The sequence below is a fragment of the Oncorhynchus tshawytscha genome, linkage group LG04 (assembly GCF_018296145.1).
Source record: "Oncorhynchus tshawytscha isolate Ot180627B linkage group LG04, Otsh_v2.0, whole genome shotgun sequence".
NCBI classification, from domain to species: domain Eukaryota; kingdom Metazoa; phylum Chordata; class Actinopteri; order Salmoniformes; family Salmonidae; genus Oncorhynchus; species Oncorhynchus tshawytscha.
In genome coordinates this window covers 33,778,728-33,801,676 of record NC_056432.1, presented here as the reverse complement: position 1 = coordinate 33,801,676, position 22,949 = coordinate 33,778,728, and the positions used below count along the sequence as shown (strand labels likewise).

The 22,949-nt window shown below is 43.0% G+C and overlaps 1 protein-coding gene across 2 annotated transcripts; it reads right to left on the bottom strand.

Moving 5' to 3' along the window:
• Positions 1-2,149: 2,149 nt before the first annotated feature.
• Positions 2,150-19,936, bottom strand: LOC112248607 (tissue-type plasminogen activator). Of its 2 annotated transcripts, none has more exons than XM_024417769.2 (15): positions 19,716-19,936; positions 10,219-10,303; positions 9,932-9,974; positions 9,433-9,567; positions 8,606-8,716; positions 7,407-7,581; positions 7,194-7,285; positions 6,823-7,000; positions 6,492-6,577; positions 6,117-6,182; positions 5,715-5,916; positions 5,475-5,611; positions 4,719-4,859; positions 3,764-3,912; positions 2,150-3,422 (listed from the first exon to the last, which is right to left on the bottom strand). In XM_024417769.2, exons 2-15 carry the CDS (start codon positions 10,279-10,281, stop codon positions 3,255-3,257), a joined length of 1,746 nt encoding a protein of 581 aa, XP_024273537.1. In that variant the 5' UTR covers positions 10,282-10,303; positions 19,716-19,936; the 3' UTR covers positions 2,150-3,254. The 2 variants fall into 2 exon arrangements, with proteins under 2 accessions (XP_024273537.1, XP_024273535.1); XM_024417767.2 differs by having other exon boundaries at positions 10,219-10,300.
• Positions 19,937-22,949: the final 3,013 nt, after the last annotated feature.

Sequence of the window (22,949 nt, the reverse complement as noted above, 5' to 3'; positions counted from 1 at the left end):
ACATCGGCTCCGGAGAGAGTGATCACACAGACATCCGGAACAGCTGATGCTCTCATGCATGTTTCAGTGTTACTTGCCTCGAAGCGAGCATAAAAGTTATTTAGCTCGTCTGGTAGGCTTGTGTCACTGGGCAGCTCTCGGCTGTGCTTCCCTTTGTAGTCTGTAATAGTTTGCAAGCCCTGCCACATCTGACGAGCATCGGAGCCGGTGTAGTACGATTCGATCTTAGTCCTGTATTGACGCTTTGCCTGTTGGATGGTTCATCGGAGGGCAAAGAGGGATTTCTTTTAAGCTTCCAGTTTAGAGTCCGCCCCTTGAAAGCAGTAGCTCTACCTCAGCTCAGTGCGAATGTTGCCTGTAATCCATGGCTTCTGGTTGGGGTATGTACGTACAGTCACTGTAGGGACATCATCCTCAATGCACTTATTGATAAAGCCAGTGACTGATGTGGTGTACTCCTCAATGCCATCGGAAGAATCCCGGAACATAATCCAATCTGTGTTAGCAAAACAGTCCTGTAGATTAGTATCTGCTTCAACTGATCACTTTTTTATAGACCAATTCACAAGCAAAAATGAAAGCAGGAAGCGCCAGTAAGCAGGAATCAGGAGGATAGAATTATGGTCAGATTTGCCAAATGGAGGGTGAGGGAAAGCTTTGTACACATCTCTGTGTGTTTATTTTTTATTTTACCTTTATTTAACCAGGCAAGTCAGTTAAGAACAAATTCTTATTTTCAATGACAGTGTAGGAACAGTGGGTTAACTGCCTGTTCAGGGGCAGAACAACAGATTTGTACCTTGTCAGCTCAGGGGTTTGAACTTGCAACCTTCCGGTTACTAGTCCAACACTCTAACCACTAGGCTACCCTGCCATGTGTGGAGTAAAGGTGGTCTTGAATTTTTTTTCCCTCTGGTTGCACATTTAACATGCTGATAGAAATTAGATAAAACTGATTTAAGTTTCCCTGCATTAAAGTCCCGGCCTCTAGGAGTGCCGTTCCTGTTTGCTTTTGCGGTATACAGCTATTTGAGTGCGGTTTTAGTGCCAGCATCGGCCTGTGGTGGTATGTAAGACAGCTACGAAAAATGCAGATGATAGTAGATAGTGTGGTCTACAGCTTATCATGCGATACTCTACCTCAGGTGAGTAAAACCTTGAGACTTCCTTAGATATTGTGCACCAGCTATTATTTACATATATGCATAGGCCCCCGCTCCGTGTCTTACCAGAGGCTGCTGTTCTATCCTGCTGATAGAGTGTATAACCCACCAGCTGTATGTTCTTAATGTCGTCGTTCAGCCACAACTCGGTGAAACATAAGACATTACAGTTTTTAATGTCCCGTTGGTAGGATATACGTGCTTTCAGTTCATCCCATTTATTTTCCAGCGATTGAACGTTAGCTAGCAGGACGGAAGGGAAAGGCAATTTAGCCAATCGTTGCCTGATCCTCACAAGGCACCCTGATCTTTTTCCACAACATCTCAGTTTCCTTCTCCAGCGAATGACGGGGATGAGGGTCTGTTCGGGTGATTGAAGTATATCCTTCCAATCCGACTCATTAAAGAAAAAGTATTTGTCCAATTTGAGGTGAGTAATCGCTGTTCTGATGTCCAGAAGCTCTATTCGGTCATAAGAGATGGCAGCAGCAACATTATGCACAAAACAAGTTACGAACCAAGCGAAAAAACTAACAAAATAGTATGGTTGGTTGAGAGCTGATAAGATGGTAGCCATCCCCTCCGGCACCATCATGAAGAGAAATAATGAAGAAAAATTATAGATAAAACGTATCGGTGCTCATCAGCCATTGGACATAAACATTACACAAGAAGTTGGAAATCGTAAATTCAACAATGAGTGATTTGGAAGGAATCAGTGTGTGCTGGCATGATGATACATTCATTAAAATGACTTCTGTGTGTATGTGCTGTTATGTGTCTAGGCTTCCTCTAGGCTTCCTCTAGGCTTCCTCTAGGCTTCCTCTAGGCTTCCTCTAGGCTTCCTCTAGGCTTCCTCTAGGCTTCCTCTAGGCTTCCTCTAGGCTTCCTCTAGGCTTCCTCTAGGCTTCCTCTAGGCTTCCTCTACTCTATGGCACAGCTTACCCCTGTAACAACAACAGAAATTGAAGAGATCAACCATCAACTTCACTTAAATGTTTTTTTATTTAAAGAGACGGGTGTATGTCATTCTTATGATAGCCCCAGAAATAAATGATCAACATAAACAGAAATTCCAAAACACAACACATTGAACTACTAAAAAACATAAACTATTACAGTAGAAAAGAAAGTGTAATATTAATAGACATAAATATTAACTTAATACACACAAGTAAAATCAAATAAAACATTACTGTCCTTGAGAGAGTGTATGTTTATGAGATACTACATAATATGAACACCCACTCAAACATAACCAAATACTATACTATGGGAGGGAAGTGGAGTCCAAGTGCTTTGCAAGCAAAGAGCTTATGTTAGATACAGTACATACACCCAGTCATTGCAAACACCTCCCAGTCCTTTTCAACATAAAACCAACATTAAAATACTGTACATGCTGATCGCTGGGCTCAACCCAACGCTTATGGAATGGAGACAGATAATGGTGGCTGTGTTCAGGCTCTGGCTTTATTCCAATTTGACAACTCAACCCCTTTCTTCATGCAGTTCAAGGATCAGTTTGGAATGCAGCCGCTGTCTTACATTGACTCTGATCCAGCAGATTGTCTTGTGGTTAATGTTATAGTGGGATTGGGTAACATATGCACTGATGTATCATGGCAACATTCAGACAGCAAGCCACCAATGTAAAATTCCCTCTAAAATGAACTGAATGTTAATTGGAGTGGCTATTTACATTCCTATGGAACCTTGTGTGCAAAGTAAATGTCCAACATTCTGTGAGCTGCATATGGAGATATATAGCTCTGGGTAGAACAGGAATCAGCTGGAAGGCACTGAGCTGGACTGATTAACAGTCTATTCACTTTGGAGACATAGTTTTCTTAGTTTTTTCTGACCTTACTGCATCCTACCTCTAAGCACAAGAGTTAAACAATGCTTACACAGAATGTACTGGAGTACTGGCAGTTCCTGTCGTGCGTTAAGTGGTTGTCTGTTCCTTGGTTAAGGCATTCATTGTGATTGATGGACAGGAGTCTGATGAATTCTCTGATGATGGAGTCAGATGAATTCTCTCACAAGTTCTCTCCAGGTGTGTGTATGTGCATGTGTTTGTGTGTTTGTTTACTGGCTAGTTTCCTGTTTCTTGCTGCTGATCCAGTCAGTGTATTGTGTAACACGTGTGTACACCCCAGGCTTGTCTTTCTTCCCACAGCCATCTCCCCAGCTGATCAGCCCCATCAGAGTCATCCTCCCATCCTTGGGACAGACAAGAGGACCACCAGAGTCCCCCTGCAGAGGAGCGGAGGCGACGAGGGACATGGGTCAGTTGTGGTTCAGTCATGGTTCAGCAGTAGGCATACAGTTCCATTTGATAAAGATTTGCAGTAGTACTAACATCCAACATGACACATACTTGTTTCAACCGTACCAGCTAACTAGCTATTTAAGTGCTGAGTGTTGCAGAGAGTGTTTGGGGCTTAGGGCTGCATACTATGTGCCAAATGGCACCCTATTCCCTACATACGTATATAGTGCACTACTATGGACAAATGCACTATATAAGGAATAGGGCGCCATTTGGGATGCAGACAGAGAGTTTTAGGAGAAGGAAGAAAAAGAGCCCTCCTCACCTTGCAGGCGTCGTCCAGACCCCGGGTGTCCCCGGCACACAGCATGTTGGAGGTGACCACACGTTCAGATAAGACATGAGGGACACAGCGGTCCTGAGGCCATAACCTCACGTGACCCCTCTTCACCCGCTCAGAGTATATCGCATCAACTATGGGGAGAGGGGAGGGTATTAGATTCATTCCTCAATGAACCTATAGACTATAGAACATTGTTACATCTCTAGACTACATTAAAAAAAGATGGCAAGGGTTATCGTCAGAAGATACTGTATTAAATGTATGCATGTATAGAAGATACTGTATTAAATGTATGCATGTATAGAAGATACTGTATTAAATGTATGCATGTATAGAAGATACTGTATTAAATGTATGCATGTATAGAAGATACTGTATTAAATGTATGCATGTATAGAAGATACTGTATTAAATGTATGCATGTATAGAAGATACTGTATTAAATGTATGCATGTATAGAAGATACTGTATTAAATGTATGCATGTATAGAAGATACTGTATTAAATGTATGCATGTATAGAAGATACTGTATTAAATGTATGCATGTATAGAAGATACTGTATTAAATGTATGCATGTATAGAAGATACTGTATTAAATGTATGCATGTATAGAAGATACTGTATTAAATGTATGCATGTATTCCCTTAGGTCAGTGTTTGTTAATCCTGTAAAGGTTTAGTTTTGCCCTAGCTAGCACTACACACCTGATTCCTCTTATCAACTCATCATCAACCTTTTGATTAGTGGAATCAGGAGTGTAATGCTAGGGCAAATACAAATGTCCCCCCTTTTGAGTACCTATGACCAGGATTAAGAAACACTGCCTTAGGTATTTAAAAATGATTCTGTGTGATTTAGGCTACAGAAAATAAACCATAGAACCAGTTTTAAAAAAGAGATTAAGAATTCCAAGAAAGGATGATGTCGGTCTTACACTCTTTCTCCTTGCCGTAGCCAGAGATCTCACACTCGGTCCAGTCGGGCAGTACCAGGCCTGGGTCAGGCAGACAGGCGGGTAGGACCTCAGGCGCGTTCACAGCACACAGGCCAATATCACTCTTCAACTTCATCAAGACTGAGGGAGGAAGAGGATGAGGAGAGGGCACCGAGGAGGAGGAGGACCGGGAGAGAATGAGTAAATTGCCCTATACTATGTGCTACATATATGCTACATAATCATGTCATAGCCATGTCATAACCATTAGTCATGGTTATTATTAAGGCTTGACGTGTCAGTGCTTAAAGGCCCAAATGCAGACATTTTCATTTCAAATAATTTCTGGATGACAATTAATTACCTTATCGTAATAGTTTTCTATTAAAATTGACAAAAATAGCTTTTTAGTAAAAAACTATTTCTCATGAGAGAATTTAGCTAGGACTGTCTGGGAGTGGTCTGAGTGGGGAGGGGAAAACTGAAAACTAGCTGTTATTGGCAGAGAGGTTTGGAACTCTCTTTGTTATCGGTCTATTAACCAATTTTCTGCCTGGTGTTGTCACCAGGCAAGGCAAAACTCCAGCCCATGCAAACAGGCTGATTAGGAGGTCCTATATAAATTGTATTTTCAACCAGCAACTAACAAGAAATGACACTGATACATTATTTTCATCAGCTTATGTACAATATGATACAAAACACAGGAAAACTGAATTTTGACTGCACTGGGCCTTTAACATTGCATTGGCTCACCAATGTCGTTGTCAAAGGTTGTCAGGTTGTACTTCTCGTGGCTCCAGTACTTCTCCACCTCAAAGATCTGCTCACTGCCGGAGGAGTTCTTACGAAACGTCCTGCCTAGAACCACCTGCAGCCGCTCTGGTTTTAGCCTGACGGAGACAGCAGATCACTGAGTTACACCCATGTGTGTGGGTGTGCACTGCATGCGTGGATGCGTGTGAATGCGTGCATGAGTGTGTGTACTAGACCTACCCGTCGTCGAAGCAGTGTGCAGCAGAGAGGACCCAGCAGGAGTCTATAAGGACCCCTCCACACTGGAAGATGTGTGCTTTGTTTCTGGGCTGGTACACGTTTATGGCTGCCTGCCATGGCTGCTCTGTGATGTCACTCTTCCGGGCTCCTCCCAGGATACGGAAGGAGGGGAGATTGTTGTCAGCACGCTGGCCACAGGTACCTACCCGCGGGGGACGGCCTTTGTATTAGATTTTGTTTTCTGTTTGTAGATAGAAAAACCTCAACATTCATGGGAAGCAGAGCTGAGGAGCCCAGGAGAGTGGGAGGTGTGGATGAGGAATCGAAGGAGAGCAGGAGGTGTGGAGGAGGAGAAACGCTGTGTAGAGGTGAATTGGATGTGTTATTTTGTGGCTGTCCTACCTCTGTTGTTGTTGTTGCTGGTGGGAGCCCTGGGGCCTAGAGTAGTAATGGTGGTTGGTCTCCTCGCTAAAAAACAAACAACAGATACTGTTCAGTATGACATTAAATATCAAGTACTCATACAGTGTGACTACAGTTGCAAGTGTACTTAATTGAACCTCCTACACATTTCACTCACTACAATCCTGACAGACATTGACTCGTCTTCTTAGTTATCATGTGCATTACAGTAAGCTACTGTAGGTAATGACGATGATGGAAATACTTGGCAGAAGAGACAGTGGCCATTTGACCGGCACATGAGAGGACGATGATGCGTATTGCGGCCGATATTATTGGAATGTAGTCATGGTAACAGGGTAACGGGGTACTCACTGCATTTTGTGATATCGCAGAGTTCCCAGGTCAGCTTCATGTTCTTGTAGACGTGACACCAGGGGCCGAGATCACCGTCTGGGTTCCTGTAAGAGAGCCAGAAGAGAGTGTATAAGTGTGTGTGTGTGTGCATATCAGTGGAGGCTGCTGAGGGGAGGACGGCTCATAATACGGAGCAAATGGAAACCATGTGTTTGATGTATTTCAGACCAATCCACTCATTCCGCTCCAGCCATTACCATGAGCCCGTCCTCCCCAATTAAGGTGCCACCAACCTCCTGTGGTTTATATGTGCGTGAGAGAGAGAGTTTGTGTACGTTTCTGATCCTACCTGCAGAAGTTGTGACTCCCCAGCCCCAGCTGTCTGGCGTCTGACCTCCATGCATTGTAGAACTTGCGGGTGATGAGGGGTGAGTCCCAGGGAAGACATCTGGAGCCCCTCTTAGTGACGGCCTTCGTCCCCCTGTACGTCTGCCCCGAGGCCTGCACACACTCCACTGGCCTCTGGTCTGGAAAAACACACAGGGTGAGGCGCAGATGACCTCAGATTTAATTTACTCTGTGGACCAAATAACGTTAGTCAGTAAAGCAAACTGGGTGCCAATCTATTTTTGATTTAGCCTCTTGTCATAGTTTGGCAAGGCAACAATGTATCCAAATCCCGGTACACTATAATGGTATCATAGTTAATCATGTTATTACCTGCTGGGCAGCTGGAGAGAGTACAGAACTCCCAGACTATTTGGTTTCCCTTGTAGACATAACACCATGGCTTAGTATCATTGTCTGGATTCCTGAGAGAGAGAGAACAGGGGAGGGGAAAATTGATCTAGAAGGCTTGATTGTTGTGTGTGTGTGCATGCATGTGTGCGCGTGTGTGCGCGTGCGTGTGTGTGTGCGTGCGTGTGTGTGTACCTGCAGAAGTTGTGGTTTCCCAGCCCCAGGCTGTTAGCCTCTGGTTTCTTGGCTGTGAACTTCTTCCCTCTGAGGGTGGTAGAGTTCCAGTTGATACACTCTGAGCCGATCCGACTGATACTCCACGTACCACGGTACCCTTTACCCTGGCCCACCACACACTTCTCATTGGTGTCTGTGGAGAGAGAGAGAGAGAAATTAGTCTGTACAATCCAGCCATCCAAACACATAGGTTATGTCCCAAATGGCAACCCATTTCCTTTATAGCGCACTACTTTTGACCAGGGCACTAAGGATTCTGGTCCAAAGTAGAGCACTACGCCGGGAATAGGGTGGCATCTTGGACACCGTCATTGGTATCTATGAGGAACCACATCATAACAACCATGTTGATCTGATAGTCTCTCTGTGTGTCTGTCATCCTCCTGTCGTCCTGCATCATGGTTACATGACTAAGGACTCACTCACACATCTCTTCTGTGTTTTGGCTCCCTGATCTTATGGTATCCATGAAATGACACACGCATGAGTATTGATTAAACTCATTCAGAGAGTATACGGATCTGGCTAGGCTCACTCAGAGTCATATGTGGAGAGTTTGGCCGCTGTGGTTTCAACAAATGACCATTGGTGAATGATGTCACATGATATGACTCTGGGCTCACTCATTTGGCTGTGAACGGATTAAAAAGTCAACATGTTATTTGCAATTTACATGTGGAATGTTGAGTGGGTAGGGTGTCTACAACAGCCTCCAAACGGAATAAAACAAACTGATTTATGTCAGCAAACCACTGGGTTCCATGGAGTTTCAGATTTTCTCCCGGCTGGCCCACAGACCACAACTCCATAACCGCTATGAGTCATTGTAGCAGGATTGCATTCTACCATTTCCTGCGTGTCTACTGGTCTAATGATGATGGTAACCAAGATTACTACTAGATAGTACTAGATAAGACTCGATAGCAGTGCAGCAGGGCACAGCCAAATTAGCCCGGCGCTAAGGTTGTTTTATTCCACTTATAGCGGGGCTATATAGTGCTAAAGGAATCTATATAAGGACTAGGGACTAGAATGGAAACTGGTCATATCCATCCCCTTGTCCTTGTTATTCAGTAGCATATGGGCCCAGAGGAGAAGTATTTATTGACAGTGTATTGTAGGTGTGATCTCGGAACGAGTAGGTGTGATCTACTTACTTATCTCACACTGGGCTCCTGTGAAGCCTGGTGGACACTGGCACAGGAAGTCAGAGGAGTAGACCGCCTCCTTACAGGTTCCCCCGTTGTAGCACCTTGACTGATAGCAGGCTACAGGGGCGCGGGGGGGGGGGGGTGTAGAGAGGGATGGTCAGACATGTCAGATTTTATTTTATACACCTCTTCTCTTTCTCGAACAACAATGATTTGACGAAGTGACCACCGCTTATAACAAATGTCAGCCTCTTTTGCGTCACACATGCTCATCATTTCCCTTTGTCAGAACAGCTTCAGCCTCCAATTTCTCTGTTGACAGCGCACAACCTCACAACCTCACACAGGCGGGGGAATATGGAAGGGATTTGTCTGTCATCAGAGAGGGTGGTCATGCCTCACAGCGTTGTGCAGTCGGGGTGAAGGGATGTGTTTACGGGAGGGTTTGTGCCAAGAGTGTTAAAACATGGTGAAAGTCACAATGGGTGAGTGTTCTAATGACTCTCCATCCTAGACCGCACCCTCTCTCTCCACGACACCAACCACTCTCCATTGTGGAGGAAGTAAGGAAACAGAAGAGAGAGGTACTGTAAATAGAGAGTGGCAAGATGGGGGCAGTTAGACAGAGGGAGGGGGATGGGACTACTGTTGATCCAACAAAGACAAACAGTGGAAAAGGAAGACTGGAAAAGAGAACAAGACATATACACAGGCAGAAATTACAGGCTGAACAGTGTAGTAACAGCCGGCCTAGACGGTGTGGGGGTTTGTGAGCGTGTGTGTGTTGGTCTGTATCTATATCTATGTGTAAGTGTGTCTGTGTTTCCACTCACTGATGACGGGCACGTAGTGACAGCGCTCTCGTCCTTGTGATGCACAGCGGCAGTACTCCACACGCTGGCCCCTCCATCTCATCCATGTGTCCCCATAACCACGCACCGCTGCTGACTGGCCATCCACACAACGCGCTGAGACACACACACACACACACATACACAGGCACAGACACATAGATAGACAGGCAGACAGACACACAGACACACACAGAGACATACACACCCACACAGGTAAAGGGACACACACACACACACAGGGACAGAGACAAAGACACAAAGACAGAGAGACAGACATACACACAGAGAGAGACAAACATGAGTCATTTACTACAAGAGAGACAGTAAGATTCAAAGACAAGGTGTAAGTGACACACAAACAAATGATTGATTGTAGCTAACACATGATAAGTGTGGCGAGAGGGACAGACGTGGGGTGTCAGAGGGTGAGGGTAGATTGACCCAGTTGTAGAGGGTAGAGCGGGCGATCCAAGCTCACCTCTATAGTAGCGTGTCCCTCTCTTCGCGCGACGGAGCTCAATCTGCCACGGGAGAGGTAAGAGAAGTGATTTCAAAGCTCTACAGTACCAACAAACAGTAGTGATGAAGTTAACTGTCTGCATGGCAACAGTAGTGATGAAGTTAACTCTAGACGCAGATCTATGGTCAGTTTAGCATTTTCCACCTGACGCATTTTGAGAGGTTAAGCTGATCTTAGACCTGCACCAAAGGGCAACTTCTATATCTTTCTATAGCTGTGGTTAGTGCAGTGGGTGTGGTACCTACTTTGTCCGCTAGGGAGCAGCAGAGAGCTGACAGGAAGAGCAGCAGTCCCAATATTCTGGCCATGGTTGTGTCTGGACCTTTTCTGCTGGAACATACATAAGTAAAGGTTTTACTGAGCTATGTGAAAGAGACTATTTTGGTTGTTTCAGGACAAGTCAAGTCATTGGGTTCAAAACATATCCTAGTGAACAATTGGTCCATCTAGCCGGCTTCCACCCGGTTACGTAACCCTGCACCTTAGAGGCTTCTGCCCTGTGTACATAGTCTTGGAATCACTGGCCTCTTTAATAATGGAACACTAGTCACTTTAATCATGTTTAAATCATTTTTACATTCTGCTTTACTCATCTCATATGCATATACTGTATTCTATTCTACTGTATTTTAGTCAATGCCACTCCCACATTGCTCGATCTAATATTTATACATTTCTTAATTCCATTCTTTTACTTTTAGATGAGTGTGTATTGTTGTGAATTGTTAGATACTACTGCACTGTTGGAGCTAGGAACACAAGCATTTCACTACACCCACAATAACATCTGCTAAATATATGAATGCGACCAATAAAATGTGATTCGATTTGAGGTCACCATTATAATACTCTGATGTGTGTAGAGGATGGATGGACTCTTCAATACTAACCATTCCTCAAACTCTGACCCTGACCTTTCCTTTCCTTTGAGTAAAAGAAAGAGAAAGGTGTAATGTTTTGGGGAATTGGAGGGCATTGCTGATGGCTCTTCCGCTGCTCTGTCGTACGCTACATCCTGAAGTCTGAGACTGACTTCATTGAAGTCGTTTGTGGTGATGAGGTGCACGAGGGGCGTTTCCAAAAACAGAGTAATCAGCGATTGGATCGTCTCTAACCAATCACAATATCAAAGCCAATGACATATTGTCCAACTCTGGCCCAACCCATCGGTTTCTGGACCAATCAGGCGGCCCCGAATGTTTTCACATTTGGTGGGGGAGTTACTCAGATCCAAACTCATTACGGAGAAGAAACTAAGGTCCGTGGCCGTGGAGTGGAATTTGTGTGTGTGTGTGTGTGTGTGTGTGTGTGTGTGCATGTGCGGAAGTCATACGGATGCCAACTGCATGTACAGTATCAGAATCAACAGAGTGAGTCTGTGTTTACGTTGGAAAGAACTTTGATGACAGAAAATGTATCCTGTAGTTTGATACATAACACGGGGTGGCAGGTAGCCTAGTGTTTAGAGCATTGGTCCAGTAATCAAAAGGTTGCTGGTTTGAATACCAGAGCTGACCAGGTAAAAATATGTTGTTTTGCCCCGGAACAAGGCAGTTAACCCACTGTTCCCTGGTAGGTAGTCATTGTAAATAATATTTTTTTCTTAACCGACTTGCCTAGTTAAATAAAGCTTAAATAAAGAACATTTTCCTTTGTCCCTCTGCAGAACTTCTGCCACTACCTCCTGCCCCGTCCTCTGCCCCTACCTCCTGCCCCCTGTCCTCTGCCCCTACCTCCTACCTCCTGCCCCCTGTCCTCGTCTCACCTCCCTACTCATAACCATTGTTCGCTGTGTTTACAAGATTGTGCTCCCTCTGGGATAAACAGGACAGAGACCCTCTTCACTCTTTCTCTCTCCCTCCTGTGAATGAGTGTCTAACAGAGACCATAGCCCTTAATCCTAAGGAACAAAGAACAGTGTCAAACAACCTAAACACATCCGGACACGCAAGGGGAAGTCTAAAGAGCTGTGTATGCGTGTATCTGAGTGTGTGAGCTGACAAATCATTGCTGAAGCCCTTTCCCAACATTCCAAGCCAGGGCAGTATGGAAGCGGTTCCTAAAGAGACGAGCAGATGTAGGGCGGGTAGAATGACTCACGACAACACAGAGAGATGAGAGGAGAAGAGGGGGGAAATGACCGGCAACTTTACAGAGTCTGACTCCAAAAAGCCTTTTTGCACTAGGGACTAACCACACAACACACTTAGTTTAAACTGACATTTATAACTTAGGTATTGTTTTAAAAATGTGTGGTGATGGCGGAGTTGTGATGATCGTGCTATTTGGCAACACTGTAGGTTGCTCTGGATAAGAATGTCTGCTAATGGAATTTTACATTTAGGTCACTTCGTAGACGCTCTTATCCAGAGCGCCATACAGTAAGTGCATTCAACTAGGGATTGTAAGACAACCACATATCACAGTCATTGGAGTAAAATAAACATTGGAATAAAATGTGAATGAATCTACTTCTCTCTGTAAACATACATGTCAGATTGGAGATGCACTGCAAAACCCTGTTAGGAACCATTGCCTCTCTGTCAACTGTGACTAACCATGACTCAACCTTAGAGAGAGGGGGGAAGACAAAGGAGAAAGACAAAAGGTGAAAAACCTAGAAAGTTCAAGGAAGATGGAAAGAGTGAAAAGAGACTGAAAAAGACTCCAGCACTGTGGTCATTGGATGGGACCAAGACCAACATATAAACTTCAGACGCACACACACACACACCGCAGCCGGCTGGCGGTTGTCTGACTCATCATATGTGTCTGACTGGGCTAATAGCGCTGTTGTTTTGATATAAATGAGGTCAAACTGCTACGCTGGCAAACACACACACACAGCTCAGGAACGTGAAGCTAATCAACTCACAAGACACAAAGACAAGATGTTCCTGGAAAAAAGACTCCCTGAGTCTTTCACTGGGATGACTGCAGGACTGTACTTGTGGAACTCACACACACACACACACACACACACACACACACACACACACACACACACACACACACACACACACACACACACACACAGACAGACAGACAGAGAGGGTACATATACCTTTCAAGCCAGGTGTTTCTCAGCTGGAGGAAACCCCCAGGTGTATTCAGGCGGTGTTTTCTATACCCTAGCTGAGCCTCTCTGGCAGAACTTGAGTTTTTCCTCGCCGGGTTTAGTTTCCATCCCGGTTTCCTTGGTGCAGCTGTTCCGCTGTGTTCTGTTCTCTGTTTCCTACCGTCCCTCCCTCTAGTCTGTCAGACCAGGCCATATGTTTCCTGCTAACACTGAGCCTGTGTGTCCCATGTCACTCACTTTTATGCTTTATCTGTCACACACACATACACTCTTAGCAAAAAGGGTTCCAAAAAGGTTATTTGGCTGTCCCCATAGGAGAACCCTTTTGGGTTCCATGTAGAACCCTCTGTAGAAAGGGTTTTACCTGTAGCCAAAAATAGTTCTTCAAAGGGTTCTCTCATGGGGACAGCCGAGTAACCATTTTATGTTCTGCTTTTTTCTAAGAGTGTAGTCCCCATGTCCAGACCCACACACATGTTTAGTCATGCAGCAGACTTCTTCTATCATTAACATGTGTCTATAACACACACACACACACACACACACACACACACACGTCACAAAGCGAGGCTGCCTCAGACACCACAGGATTATCAATTGCTGTTTGATAATCCCACAATGCGGTGTGTCTGTGTAGCTTTGTGGCCTGGCAATGATTCTACTAAACCAGCTCTTACAAGATCCAACACACACACATGCACCCACACTAAAACACAAACACACATATATAGTTGCACAGCCCTATTTTGTTGGTAGCATTTTACAAGATAAAAAGGGAAACAATTGACAATTTGTTTTTTCTCTCGCTTTTAGTTGATGAGAGTTGAACTCATTTCCTAGCACGGATTAGGAGGCAATTGTCTGTCCCACCTAGTTAGTTAGTGGTTTCTACAGAAAAATGTATGACCGTATATTCCCTTCAGACACATGAGGGCCAGAGGAAACCTCTGCTCTCTTAGTAGATCAAGTCTGAGTGTTGATGTGAATGAGAGACTGTTGAAGCCTGCTGTTGGAGTTTAGTCAGTTATAGACCATCAAGAGCATCAGCCTCAAACCAGAACACTAGGCTAATATTCAGACACACAAACTAATCAAACTCCCCCACAACAACCACATCAGTATGCAGGTAACTCCTTAGCTTAATTTCCTTTCAGTGTTTAGTCATGCAGCAGACTTGGCGAATAATGGTGATTCTGATTCTGATTACGCTAACAGAATTGTCTCAAAGTGCTGAGCACAGCTCCTACTCCCCCTGTCAGTCTGAGTGACCTAGCCGACCTGTACAGTAAGGATGGGTGACATGCTGACCAGTGACCACAGGAATGCTTCAGCAGATAGAGACTCAGACAGTGGCCATTTCACCTCTCAAGGGATATAAGGAAGTAAGGCTTAGGTGTTAGGGTCAGAGGTTGGTGTTTTACTTAACTCAGCACAGCAGTACACAGTACTCTAGTCAAAAATCAGGACGATCATCAAACTGAATAAGGATGTTTTTAAATAATGATCTACAGCAGCTAGAGCGAGGATAAGAACTAACTAGAGGAAACAACTTCAAAGTGTGCAGTTATACAATAATACTGATGGTTGCTGTTGGTAAAATATTATTTTCCCATACCAATAAATCTTAATGAATTGATTTGAAAAGAAGAAAACAGTTGTAGACAGAGGGAGCTGTGTGTGTGTATGTTATGGTGTATGGGACTGTGCATATATATGTGCCATGATGGCATACCCTTAACACAGTTATAACAGAGTTTACTCTGCACTGAGGGAAACCAGGCAGCCATAGGAGTGATCTGATTAGCATCACATTGAACCAGAGTGAACTAGAATGATACGCACCTGTGGTTTGGTTCTAGATAATTATCTTCCTTTCCTTCCTAGGTTTGTTTCCAATACTCTTTCTTTCTTTTACCTTTTTTTAACTAGGAAAGTCAGTTAAGAACAAATTCTTATTTTCAATGACAGCCTAGGAACAGTGGGTTAACTGCCTGTTCAGGAGCAGAACGACAGATTTGTTTGTACCTTGTCAGCTCAGTAATTCGAACCTGCAACCTTCCGGTTACTAGTCCAACGCTCTAACCACTAGGCTACCCTGCCGCCCCAACTCTACAATAGTCTTATTTTCCATGTCTGTAACGTTGTGCGCTGAGAGTCCGGAAGCAAGTTCAGGGAGTGTTTTAATAAATAAACGTAACATAATACAAAACAAGAAAACACAAACAACGCACAGACATGACACAGGAACAGAAACGATAACGCCTGGGGAAGGAACCAAAGGGAGTGACAAATATAGGGCAGGTAGTCAGGGAAGTGATGGAGTCTAGGTGAGTCTGATGACGCACAGGTGCACGTAACGATGGTGACATGTGTGCGCCATAACGAGCAGCCTGGTGACCTAAAGGCCAGAGAGGGTGCACACGCGACAATGTCTCGTCATTACTTTTTGATGTCTTGCACTACAAGGGCTCTGGACAAAAGTAGTGCACTAAATAGGAAATAGGGTACAATATGGGATGCATCTACGGTATAACACCTGCTCTGTTCATCAGAGAGACGGTGAACGTAGCCACAGAAAAACATTCCGGTTTAGAAAGGGGGAAGGGGGAGAAGAGGGAGAGAAGAAAGATGAGAAGAAAAAGTAGAGATTCAGGCGAAAGAGAAAGGAGCGACATAAGAGAAAAAGGGTTAGAGAGAAAGAGGGAAAAGTGACAAAGTAACAGAATACAAAGAGGAGAAAGAGGGGAAAGCAACCCCCTGAAGTCAGCAGGGTAGTGAATGAGTCGACCGCAGCTAGCTGTATGGAGAGAATAGTTGAATCGTCAACCGTAGGCTGCGGAGAGAAAGGGTAGAGGAAATAGGGAAGAAGGATGGACCAATGGATGGATAGATAGAGAGATTATACATAAAGAGCCATCAGATCACATTTTAAAATTAGACATATCAAATAGAGCACCCACTGTCTAACAAATGAAACCCACTAAACGTATCATTCTATGACCAGACAGACTGGCCGACCAGTGACCACAGAAGGCCAGTCACTCATGACCTGTGAATCAGACGGAGCACTGAGTGCACTGAGACAGAGCACCGCCACACAATGCCTGGTGACACAACCCACTACAATACTCACTAACAGACTACGATACTCATTCAGAGCAAAGAATGCACTAAATGCACTGATCCGTAAGCAATGATCTGGGATCAACTTGTTACTAAGCAACATAGCTGAGTTTGGACTGCTATGTAGCCCCTTAATCGTCAGCCGGTTCCTGGAAGGGACCCTGTCCTGATGGTGCTGCATGTGAGCCACCTCATGTTTGTCTCGTTCATTCACAGTGTATCCGAGGACACTAAAGAGTGTGCTGTAGTACTGAGAGATGCTGTCCAGAGGAAATCCCAAGTTAAGAGAGCTGCTTAAAGCCTACAATTATATACAGGGCTAGTCAGGCACAAGGTGGAACCAACACACACACACACATACAGTTAAAGTCGGAAGTTTACATACGCTTAGGTTGGAGTCATTAAAACTTGTTTTTCAATCACTCCACACATTTCTTGCTAACAAACTATAGTTTTGGCAAGGTGGTTAGGACATATACTTTGTGCATGACACAAGTAATTTTTCCAACAATTACAGACAGATTATTTCACTTATAAGTCACTGTATCACAATTCCAGTGGGTCAGAAGTTTACAAACACTAAGTTGACAGTGCCTTTAAACGGCTTGGAAAATTAGAGAAAATGATGTCGTGGCTTTAGAAGCTTCTAATTGACATCATTTGACTCAATTAGAGGTGTACCTGTGGATGTATTTCAAGGCTTACCTTCAAACTCAGTGCCTCTTTGCTTGACATCATGGGAAAATCAGCCAAAACCTCAGAAATAAAATTGTAGACCTCCACAAGTCTGGTTCATCCTTCCAAATGCCTGAAAGTATCAAGTTCATCCGGACAAACAATAGTATGCAAGTATAAACACCATGGGAACACGCTGCCATCATACCTCTCAGGAAGGAGACATGTTCTGTCTCCTAGAAATGAACGTACTTTGTTACGAATTAATCCCAGAACAAAGGACCATGTGTTGATGCTGGAGGAAACAGGTACAAAAGTATCTATATCCACAGTAAAACAAGTCTTGTATCAACATAACCTGAAAAGCCGCTCAGCAAGGAAGACGCCACTGCTTCAAAACTGCCATAAAAAAGCCAGACTTATAGTTTGCAACTGCACATGGGGACAAAGATCGTACTTTTGGAGAAATGTCCTCTGGTCTGATGAAACAAAAATAGAACTGTTTGGCCATAATAACCATCGTTATGTTTGGAGGAAAAAGGGGGGTGCTTGCAAGCCGAAGAACACCATCCCAACTGTGAAGTACGGGGGGTGTTTTCCTGCAGGAGGGACTGGTGCACTTCACAAAATAGATGGCATCATGAGGTAGGAAAAGTATGTGGATATATTGAAGCAATATCTCAAGACATCAGTCAGGAAGTTAAAGCTTGGTCGCAAATGGGTCTTCCAAATGGACAATGACCCCAAGCATTCTTCCAAAGTTGTGGCAAAATAGCTTAACGACAACAAAGTCAAGGTATTGGAGTGGCCATCACAAAGCCCTGACCCCAATCCTATAGGAAATTTGTGGGCAGAACTGAAAAAGCGTGTGTGAGCAAGGAGGCCTACAAACCTGACTCAATTACACCAGCTGTGTCAGGAGGAATGGGCCAAAATTCACCCGACTTATTGTGGGAAGCTTGTGGAAGGCTACCCAAAATGTTTGACCCAAGTTAAACAATTTAAAGGCAATGCTACCAAATACTAATTGAGTGTGTCTGACATTTCACATTCTTGAAATAAAGTGGTGATCCTAACTGACCCAAGACAGGGAATTTTTACTAGGATTAAATGTCAAGAATTGTGAAAAACTGAGTTTAAATGTATTTGGCTAAGGTGTATGTAAACTTCCGACTTCAACTGTACACACACACACACACACACACAGCTACCTCCAGGGAACCACATTCCAAGAAACATTTTCTCAGTGTAATCTCTGTCCTGTTATCTGAAATAACACTGCTTCACTTGTTACAACTATTTGCAACAAGAAGTTTAAGAATGACCTCATTTTAGAGCTGTTGATTACTGAGAGAACTGATGGATGATGAAATGAGAGCGGGATAGTGAGATGAACACTGGAGAGAAAGGTGGGAGAGAGATGACGGTATGAAACAGAATGTGAGGGGAGTATTAGGTTGAGAGAGAGGGATAGAGAGCGAAGAATGGAGAGAGAGCTGGAGGGATGGCGAGAGAGGTGGAGGGATGGAGCGAGAACGATGACATTAGTGAAAGAATACAAGAGTATCAAGTGGAGAAAGGGATAAAGAGAGATGAATGGAGAGAGAGAGAGGTGGAGGGATGGAAAAAGAGAGATGAGTTTGGGTGTGAAAGATTTGTGATGGAAGGGGAGAGGAATGTGGGAGAGAGAGATGTGGCAGGGAATGGTCAGCAGTAGTTGTTTTGAGCAGTGAGAAAGCACTAATAGGTGAATTCCTTTTGACTGACTAACTCTGTCACTCCCAACATAGCCTACATGTGCCAAGGTGCGGAGACATCCACCATCAGGTGACAAGAATGGCATAGACCTGAAATACATGAGAGCTATATACTGTGTAAGTAATGGAGCATAACTGGCCTACGCAAATAGGAACCAAGAGTGTAAATATCCACTTGCCATTTACACCCTTAACTGATCCAAATTCCCATAGGACCAGACCTGGGTTCAAATACTATTTCAAATATCTCAATTACTTTTACATAGATTTCGAATGAAGTATTCAGATATTTTTTCCTTGAAAAGACAAGTAGTTGAATATCGAAATGTATTTGGAAATACACCTGTAAAGTATTTGAGAATACTCAAATACACTGACTAAATTACATTCCCATGCATTTAGCAAAGGTATTTGAAAATGTTATTTGAAAATACTTTCTTTACAAATAACCATTCAAATACTCAAATAAAAGTATTTGTTTTGGACAGTTTATTTTAAAATACTCAAATACACAGATTTATTTTAATTTTAAATACCTCAAATACATACGTATTGGAACCCAGGTCTCCATAGGACATACAGTAGTTTATAAACCAAATCTAGATGTAATTGAATTGGTCCATATTCCTGATAAATAAATTAAGGGAAACACTAAAGTATAGATTCAACTATGTAATCTCATCTATAGATAAGATAAATAAAAACATTTCTAAGCATCCAAAACAACAACCTATGAGAAACTGCTATAATGACTTAATTATAAATAGCCTACCTATGCATTCAGATTAAAAATATGCACAAAGGCAAAGCATGGAAAAACTCGATTAAAACAAACGTGGGAAAAAAACGTTCAAAGTTCATTGAAATTTGATTTGACATTCCATTTGAGCGCAGTAACGTTATTACTGAAATCCTTTGGCATTCCATTAGAAATCAACTGTTATTTAGCGGACTAAATCCACTCCATGGTGAAGGAAGTCTGCTTGCTATACATAAATAATCCGCAAAATGTTTTAGTCTAATGCAATCACTTCTACAAAAGCCTAAACACCAACTGAAATCTGGAAAACAGAAGGCAATGTGGTTGTATTGACATCGATATTCTTACCTTGTCCTTGTGTATGGTATGTTCCTAGTCCTCAATATCCCTCTAGTGACCGTTGGGTTCGGGGGTCCAGGGCGGGTTGACGATGAAGTGTGATCGCTGCTCTGCTTCTCTCGGTTTTTATCCGAGCCTCTAGTTTTTTTTTTGCGGAAGAGGGAGGGTTGTTTGGAAATGATCGAGCCAGAGAGGCAGGCTTGCCCGATGATGATGCGGTTTGGGCGGGTATCTGGCTTGGCTCCGGATTAGAGCATATAAACAACTGATAACGGATAGTGTATAATAGCTAGAGTATGAGGTCAGCGTCAATGAGGTAATCAGTATTCACAACGTGATTTATTGCCACTCGATATGTTGAGTCACTTCTGTTGAAAACGTAGATTTTTCTATTGTTACTATACATGATTTGACTATTTCCAGAGGCATTGGTCTGTCTGTCTGTCTGTGTGTCTGTGTGTGTCTGTGTCTGTGTGTGTGTGTGTGTATCTGGTTGGCATTGGCCTCCCCATGGCTCCTGGCCAGGCCAGAGTTAAGGCTGTAGGTGACAGGGTGGGTTCAGTTCCAATGAAAATCCAGTTAGTGGTGAATCTGGCACCAGGGCTGTGACCCCAGTTGTTTAACTTTTATTCAACTGGGAGAGGAAACAATTTTTATTAACTAATTTAGTGGTTGGGGAAGTTAATTTAACATGTCTTTGTCAACTCCATCTCTGTTAGATTAGTGTGGAGTCACCAGGGTTTGATGAGGAAACACACGCATACATTTACAGTACACACACACAAACACACACTTACAGCACACACACACGTTTGTCACTGATTGTGTCACGATACAGTTGTGCTCATACTATTTGATGAATAAGGATGCAATTATAACCAAGTCATGTCAACAAAATAATTATCTGTAATTAATGCAATGCGATGACCACAATGCCAATGCAATGAAACAGTTTTGATCCCCTTTTGTAGGCATGTAGCGCAACGCAACGCAACATGATTCTAGGGTTTGGTGCACAATTTTGTACTAAGCTTAGGGAAGGTATTAGGCCTTTTGTTAGTTTAAGGCATGCACATTTGGAACTATATCAAGTTACAGCTATACACTTTTACCTCTACTACGATGTATAGTTTTGTGCATAGCAGAGTTAACTTAGGCTAAAGGCAACTGTGCACTGTAATTGTGACATTACTAGGCCTTTTTACAAAACCCCATATTAAGCCAACAGGACCAGGAAACAACACCATTTTTAGTAAATGTAAACCGGAAATAGTTTCTCTAAACATAGGCCACTCAGTTAGAGTCTCTATGCACATACAAAGCACACGTCACAAGTGTAAAGACTTTGTCTACGTCATATGTGTGGAGTTTTTGTACATAAATAAAAGCATGTATACAGGATGGGTATGAACCACAGTGAGTGAGGGTGCAAATCAGCCGGATGTGGGAAGAATGTTTCATGTTGTTGTTGATCTGGAAATGTGATGACATTTTCATTACAAACAAGTTGAATTCTTTGTGATGACACTATTCTGGAAAAACTGAGCTTTTGAGTGCCAATAATCTGTTGCAACAGTCATTGCATTATTGTCTTACATCAGGTGGCATCACTTCTATGTGACACTCGTCCCCCTCAACTGACAAATCATTGTGCTATCTGACTCAAGGCAATGTCATTGCATAGCATTGTGAACATGATACCACTAAGTTTTTTACCAGGATTACTTACACTCTTAGAAAAAAAGGTGCTATCTAGAACCTAAAAGTGTTTTTCGGCTGTCCCATGGGATAATCCTTTGAAGAACCCATTCTGGTTCCAGGTAGAATGCTTTTTGTCAACCTGGGCTCAGGGGTAGACGTAGCATAGTAAATGTAAATCCGGGGGACCGCAATTAGTTTGATATGTTACATTTCGTATGGTATGTTATTAATATTTTGTTATTTTTTATTTAACCTTTATTTAACCAGGTAGGCTAGTTAAGAACAAGTTCTCATTTACAACTGAGACCTGGCCAAGATAAAGCAAAGCAGTGCGACACAAACAACAACACAGAGTTACACATGGAATAAACACAAATACAGTCAATAACACAATAGAAAAAAAGTCTATATACAGTGTGTGCAAATGAGGTAAGGTAAGAGAGGTAAGGCAATAAATAGGCCAAAGTGGCAAAATAATTACAATTTAGCAAGTAAACACTGGAGTGATAGCTATGCAGAAGATGAATGTGCAAGTAGAGATACTGGGGTGCAAAGGAGCAAAATAAATAAATAACAGTATGGAGATGAGGTAGTTGGATTGGCTATTTACAGATGGACTATGTACAGATGCAGTGATTTATGAGCTGCCCAGACAGCTGGTGCTTACATTTAGTGAGGGAGATATGAGTCTCCAGTTTCAATGATTTTTGCAATTCGTTCCAGTCATTGGCAGCAGAGAACTGGAAAGCAAGGCGGCCAAATGAGAAATTGGCTTTAGGGGTGACCAATGAAATATACCTGCTGGAGCGCGTGCTACAGGTGAGTGCTGCTATGGTAACCAGTGAATATGAAGCGAGGGCCAACCAACGAGAGCATACAGGTCACAGTGGTGGGTAGAGTATATGGGGCTTTGGTGACAAAACGGATGGCACTGTGATAGACTGCATCCAATTTGCTGAGTAGAGTGGATCCAATATGTGCGTCAATGGTATGATGTGTTACAAATTACAATTTGTATGATATGTTACGAATTCCAATTTATTTTGGCTAATGTTAGATAGATAGACGACTAAGGTTTCAATTAGCTAGGTGGATAATGTTAGCTAGGCCAGGGGTTAGGCTTAGGGGTTAAAGGGATACTTTGGGATTTGGTGATTTTGGGTCATTTCCTCTTTACCCAGAGTCAGACAAACTCATGTATAGTATTTTTATGTCTCTGCAGTTTGAAGGAAGTTGAAAGTAGCATATCATTAGCTTAGGGCAATTGCTGAAAGTCCATTTGTACAGTATGTACTAGCCAGCTCCTCTCAGAAGCAGAGAAATAGACATTCTAACAAATCCAAAGCTGTGTGGCTCGCACTTTGTATGCTCAGTATTCTTAACAAGTATGTATTAGATTATACAATTTTTAAATTCGTTTTTTTCTTTCTTTTTTTTATTCTTCAAACTGTGTATTTCTGTCACACCCTGATCTTTTTCACCTGCCTTAAAAAATGTTTTATTTAATTTTTAACCTTTATTTAACTAGGCATGTCAGTTAAG

Excerpts from the sequence above, each read along its gene's own strand:
- LOC112248607 (XM_024417769.2), bottom strand. The coding sequence starts at position 10,281 with ATGGCCAGAATATTGGGACTGCTGCTCTTCCTGTCAGCTCTCTGCTGC. Across the intron at positions 9,568-9,931 it reads AGGGACACGCTACTATAGAG|CGCGTTGTGTGGATGGCCAG; the intron begins GTGAGCTTGGAT and ends TGTGTGTCTCAG. Across the intron at positions 7,001-7,193 it reads TCTCTCCAGCTGCCCAGCAG|ACCAGAGGCCAGTGGAGTGT; the intron begins GTAATAACATGA and ends GTGTTTTTCCAG.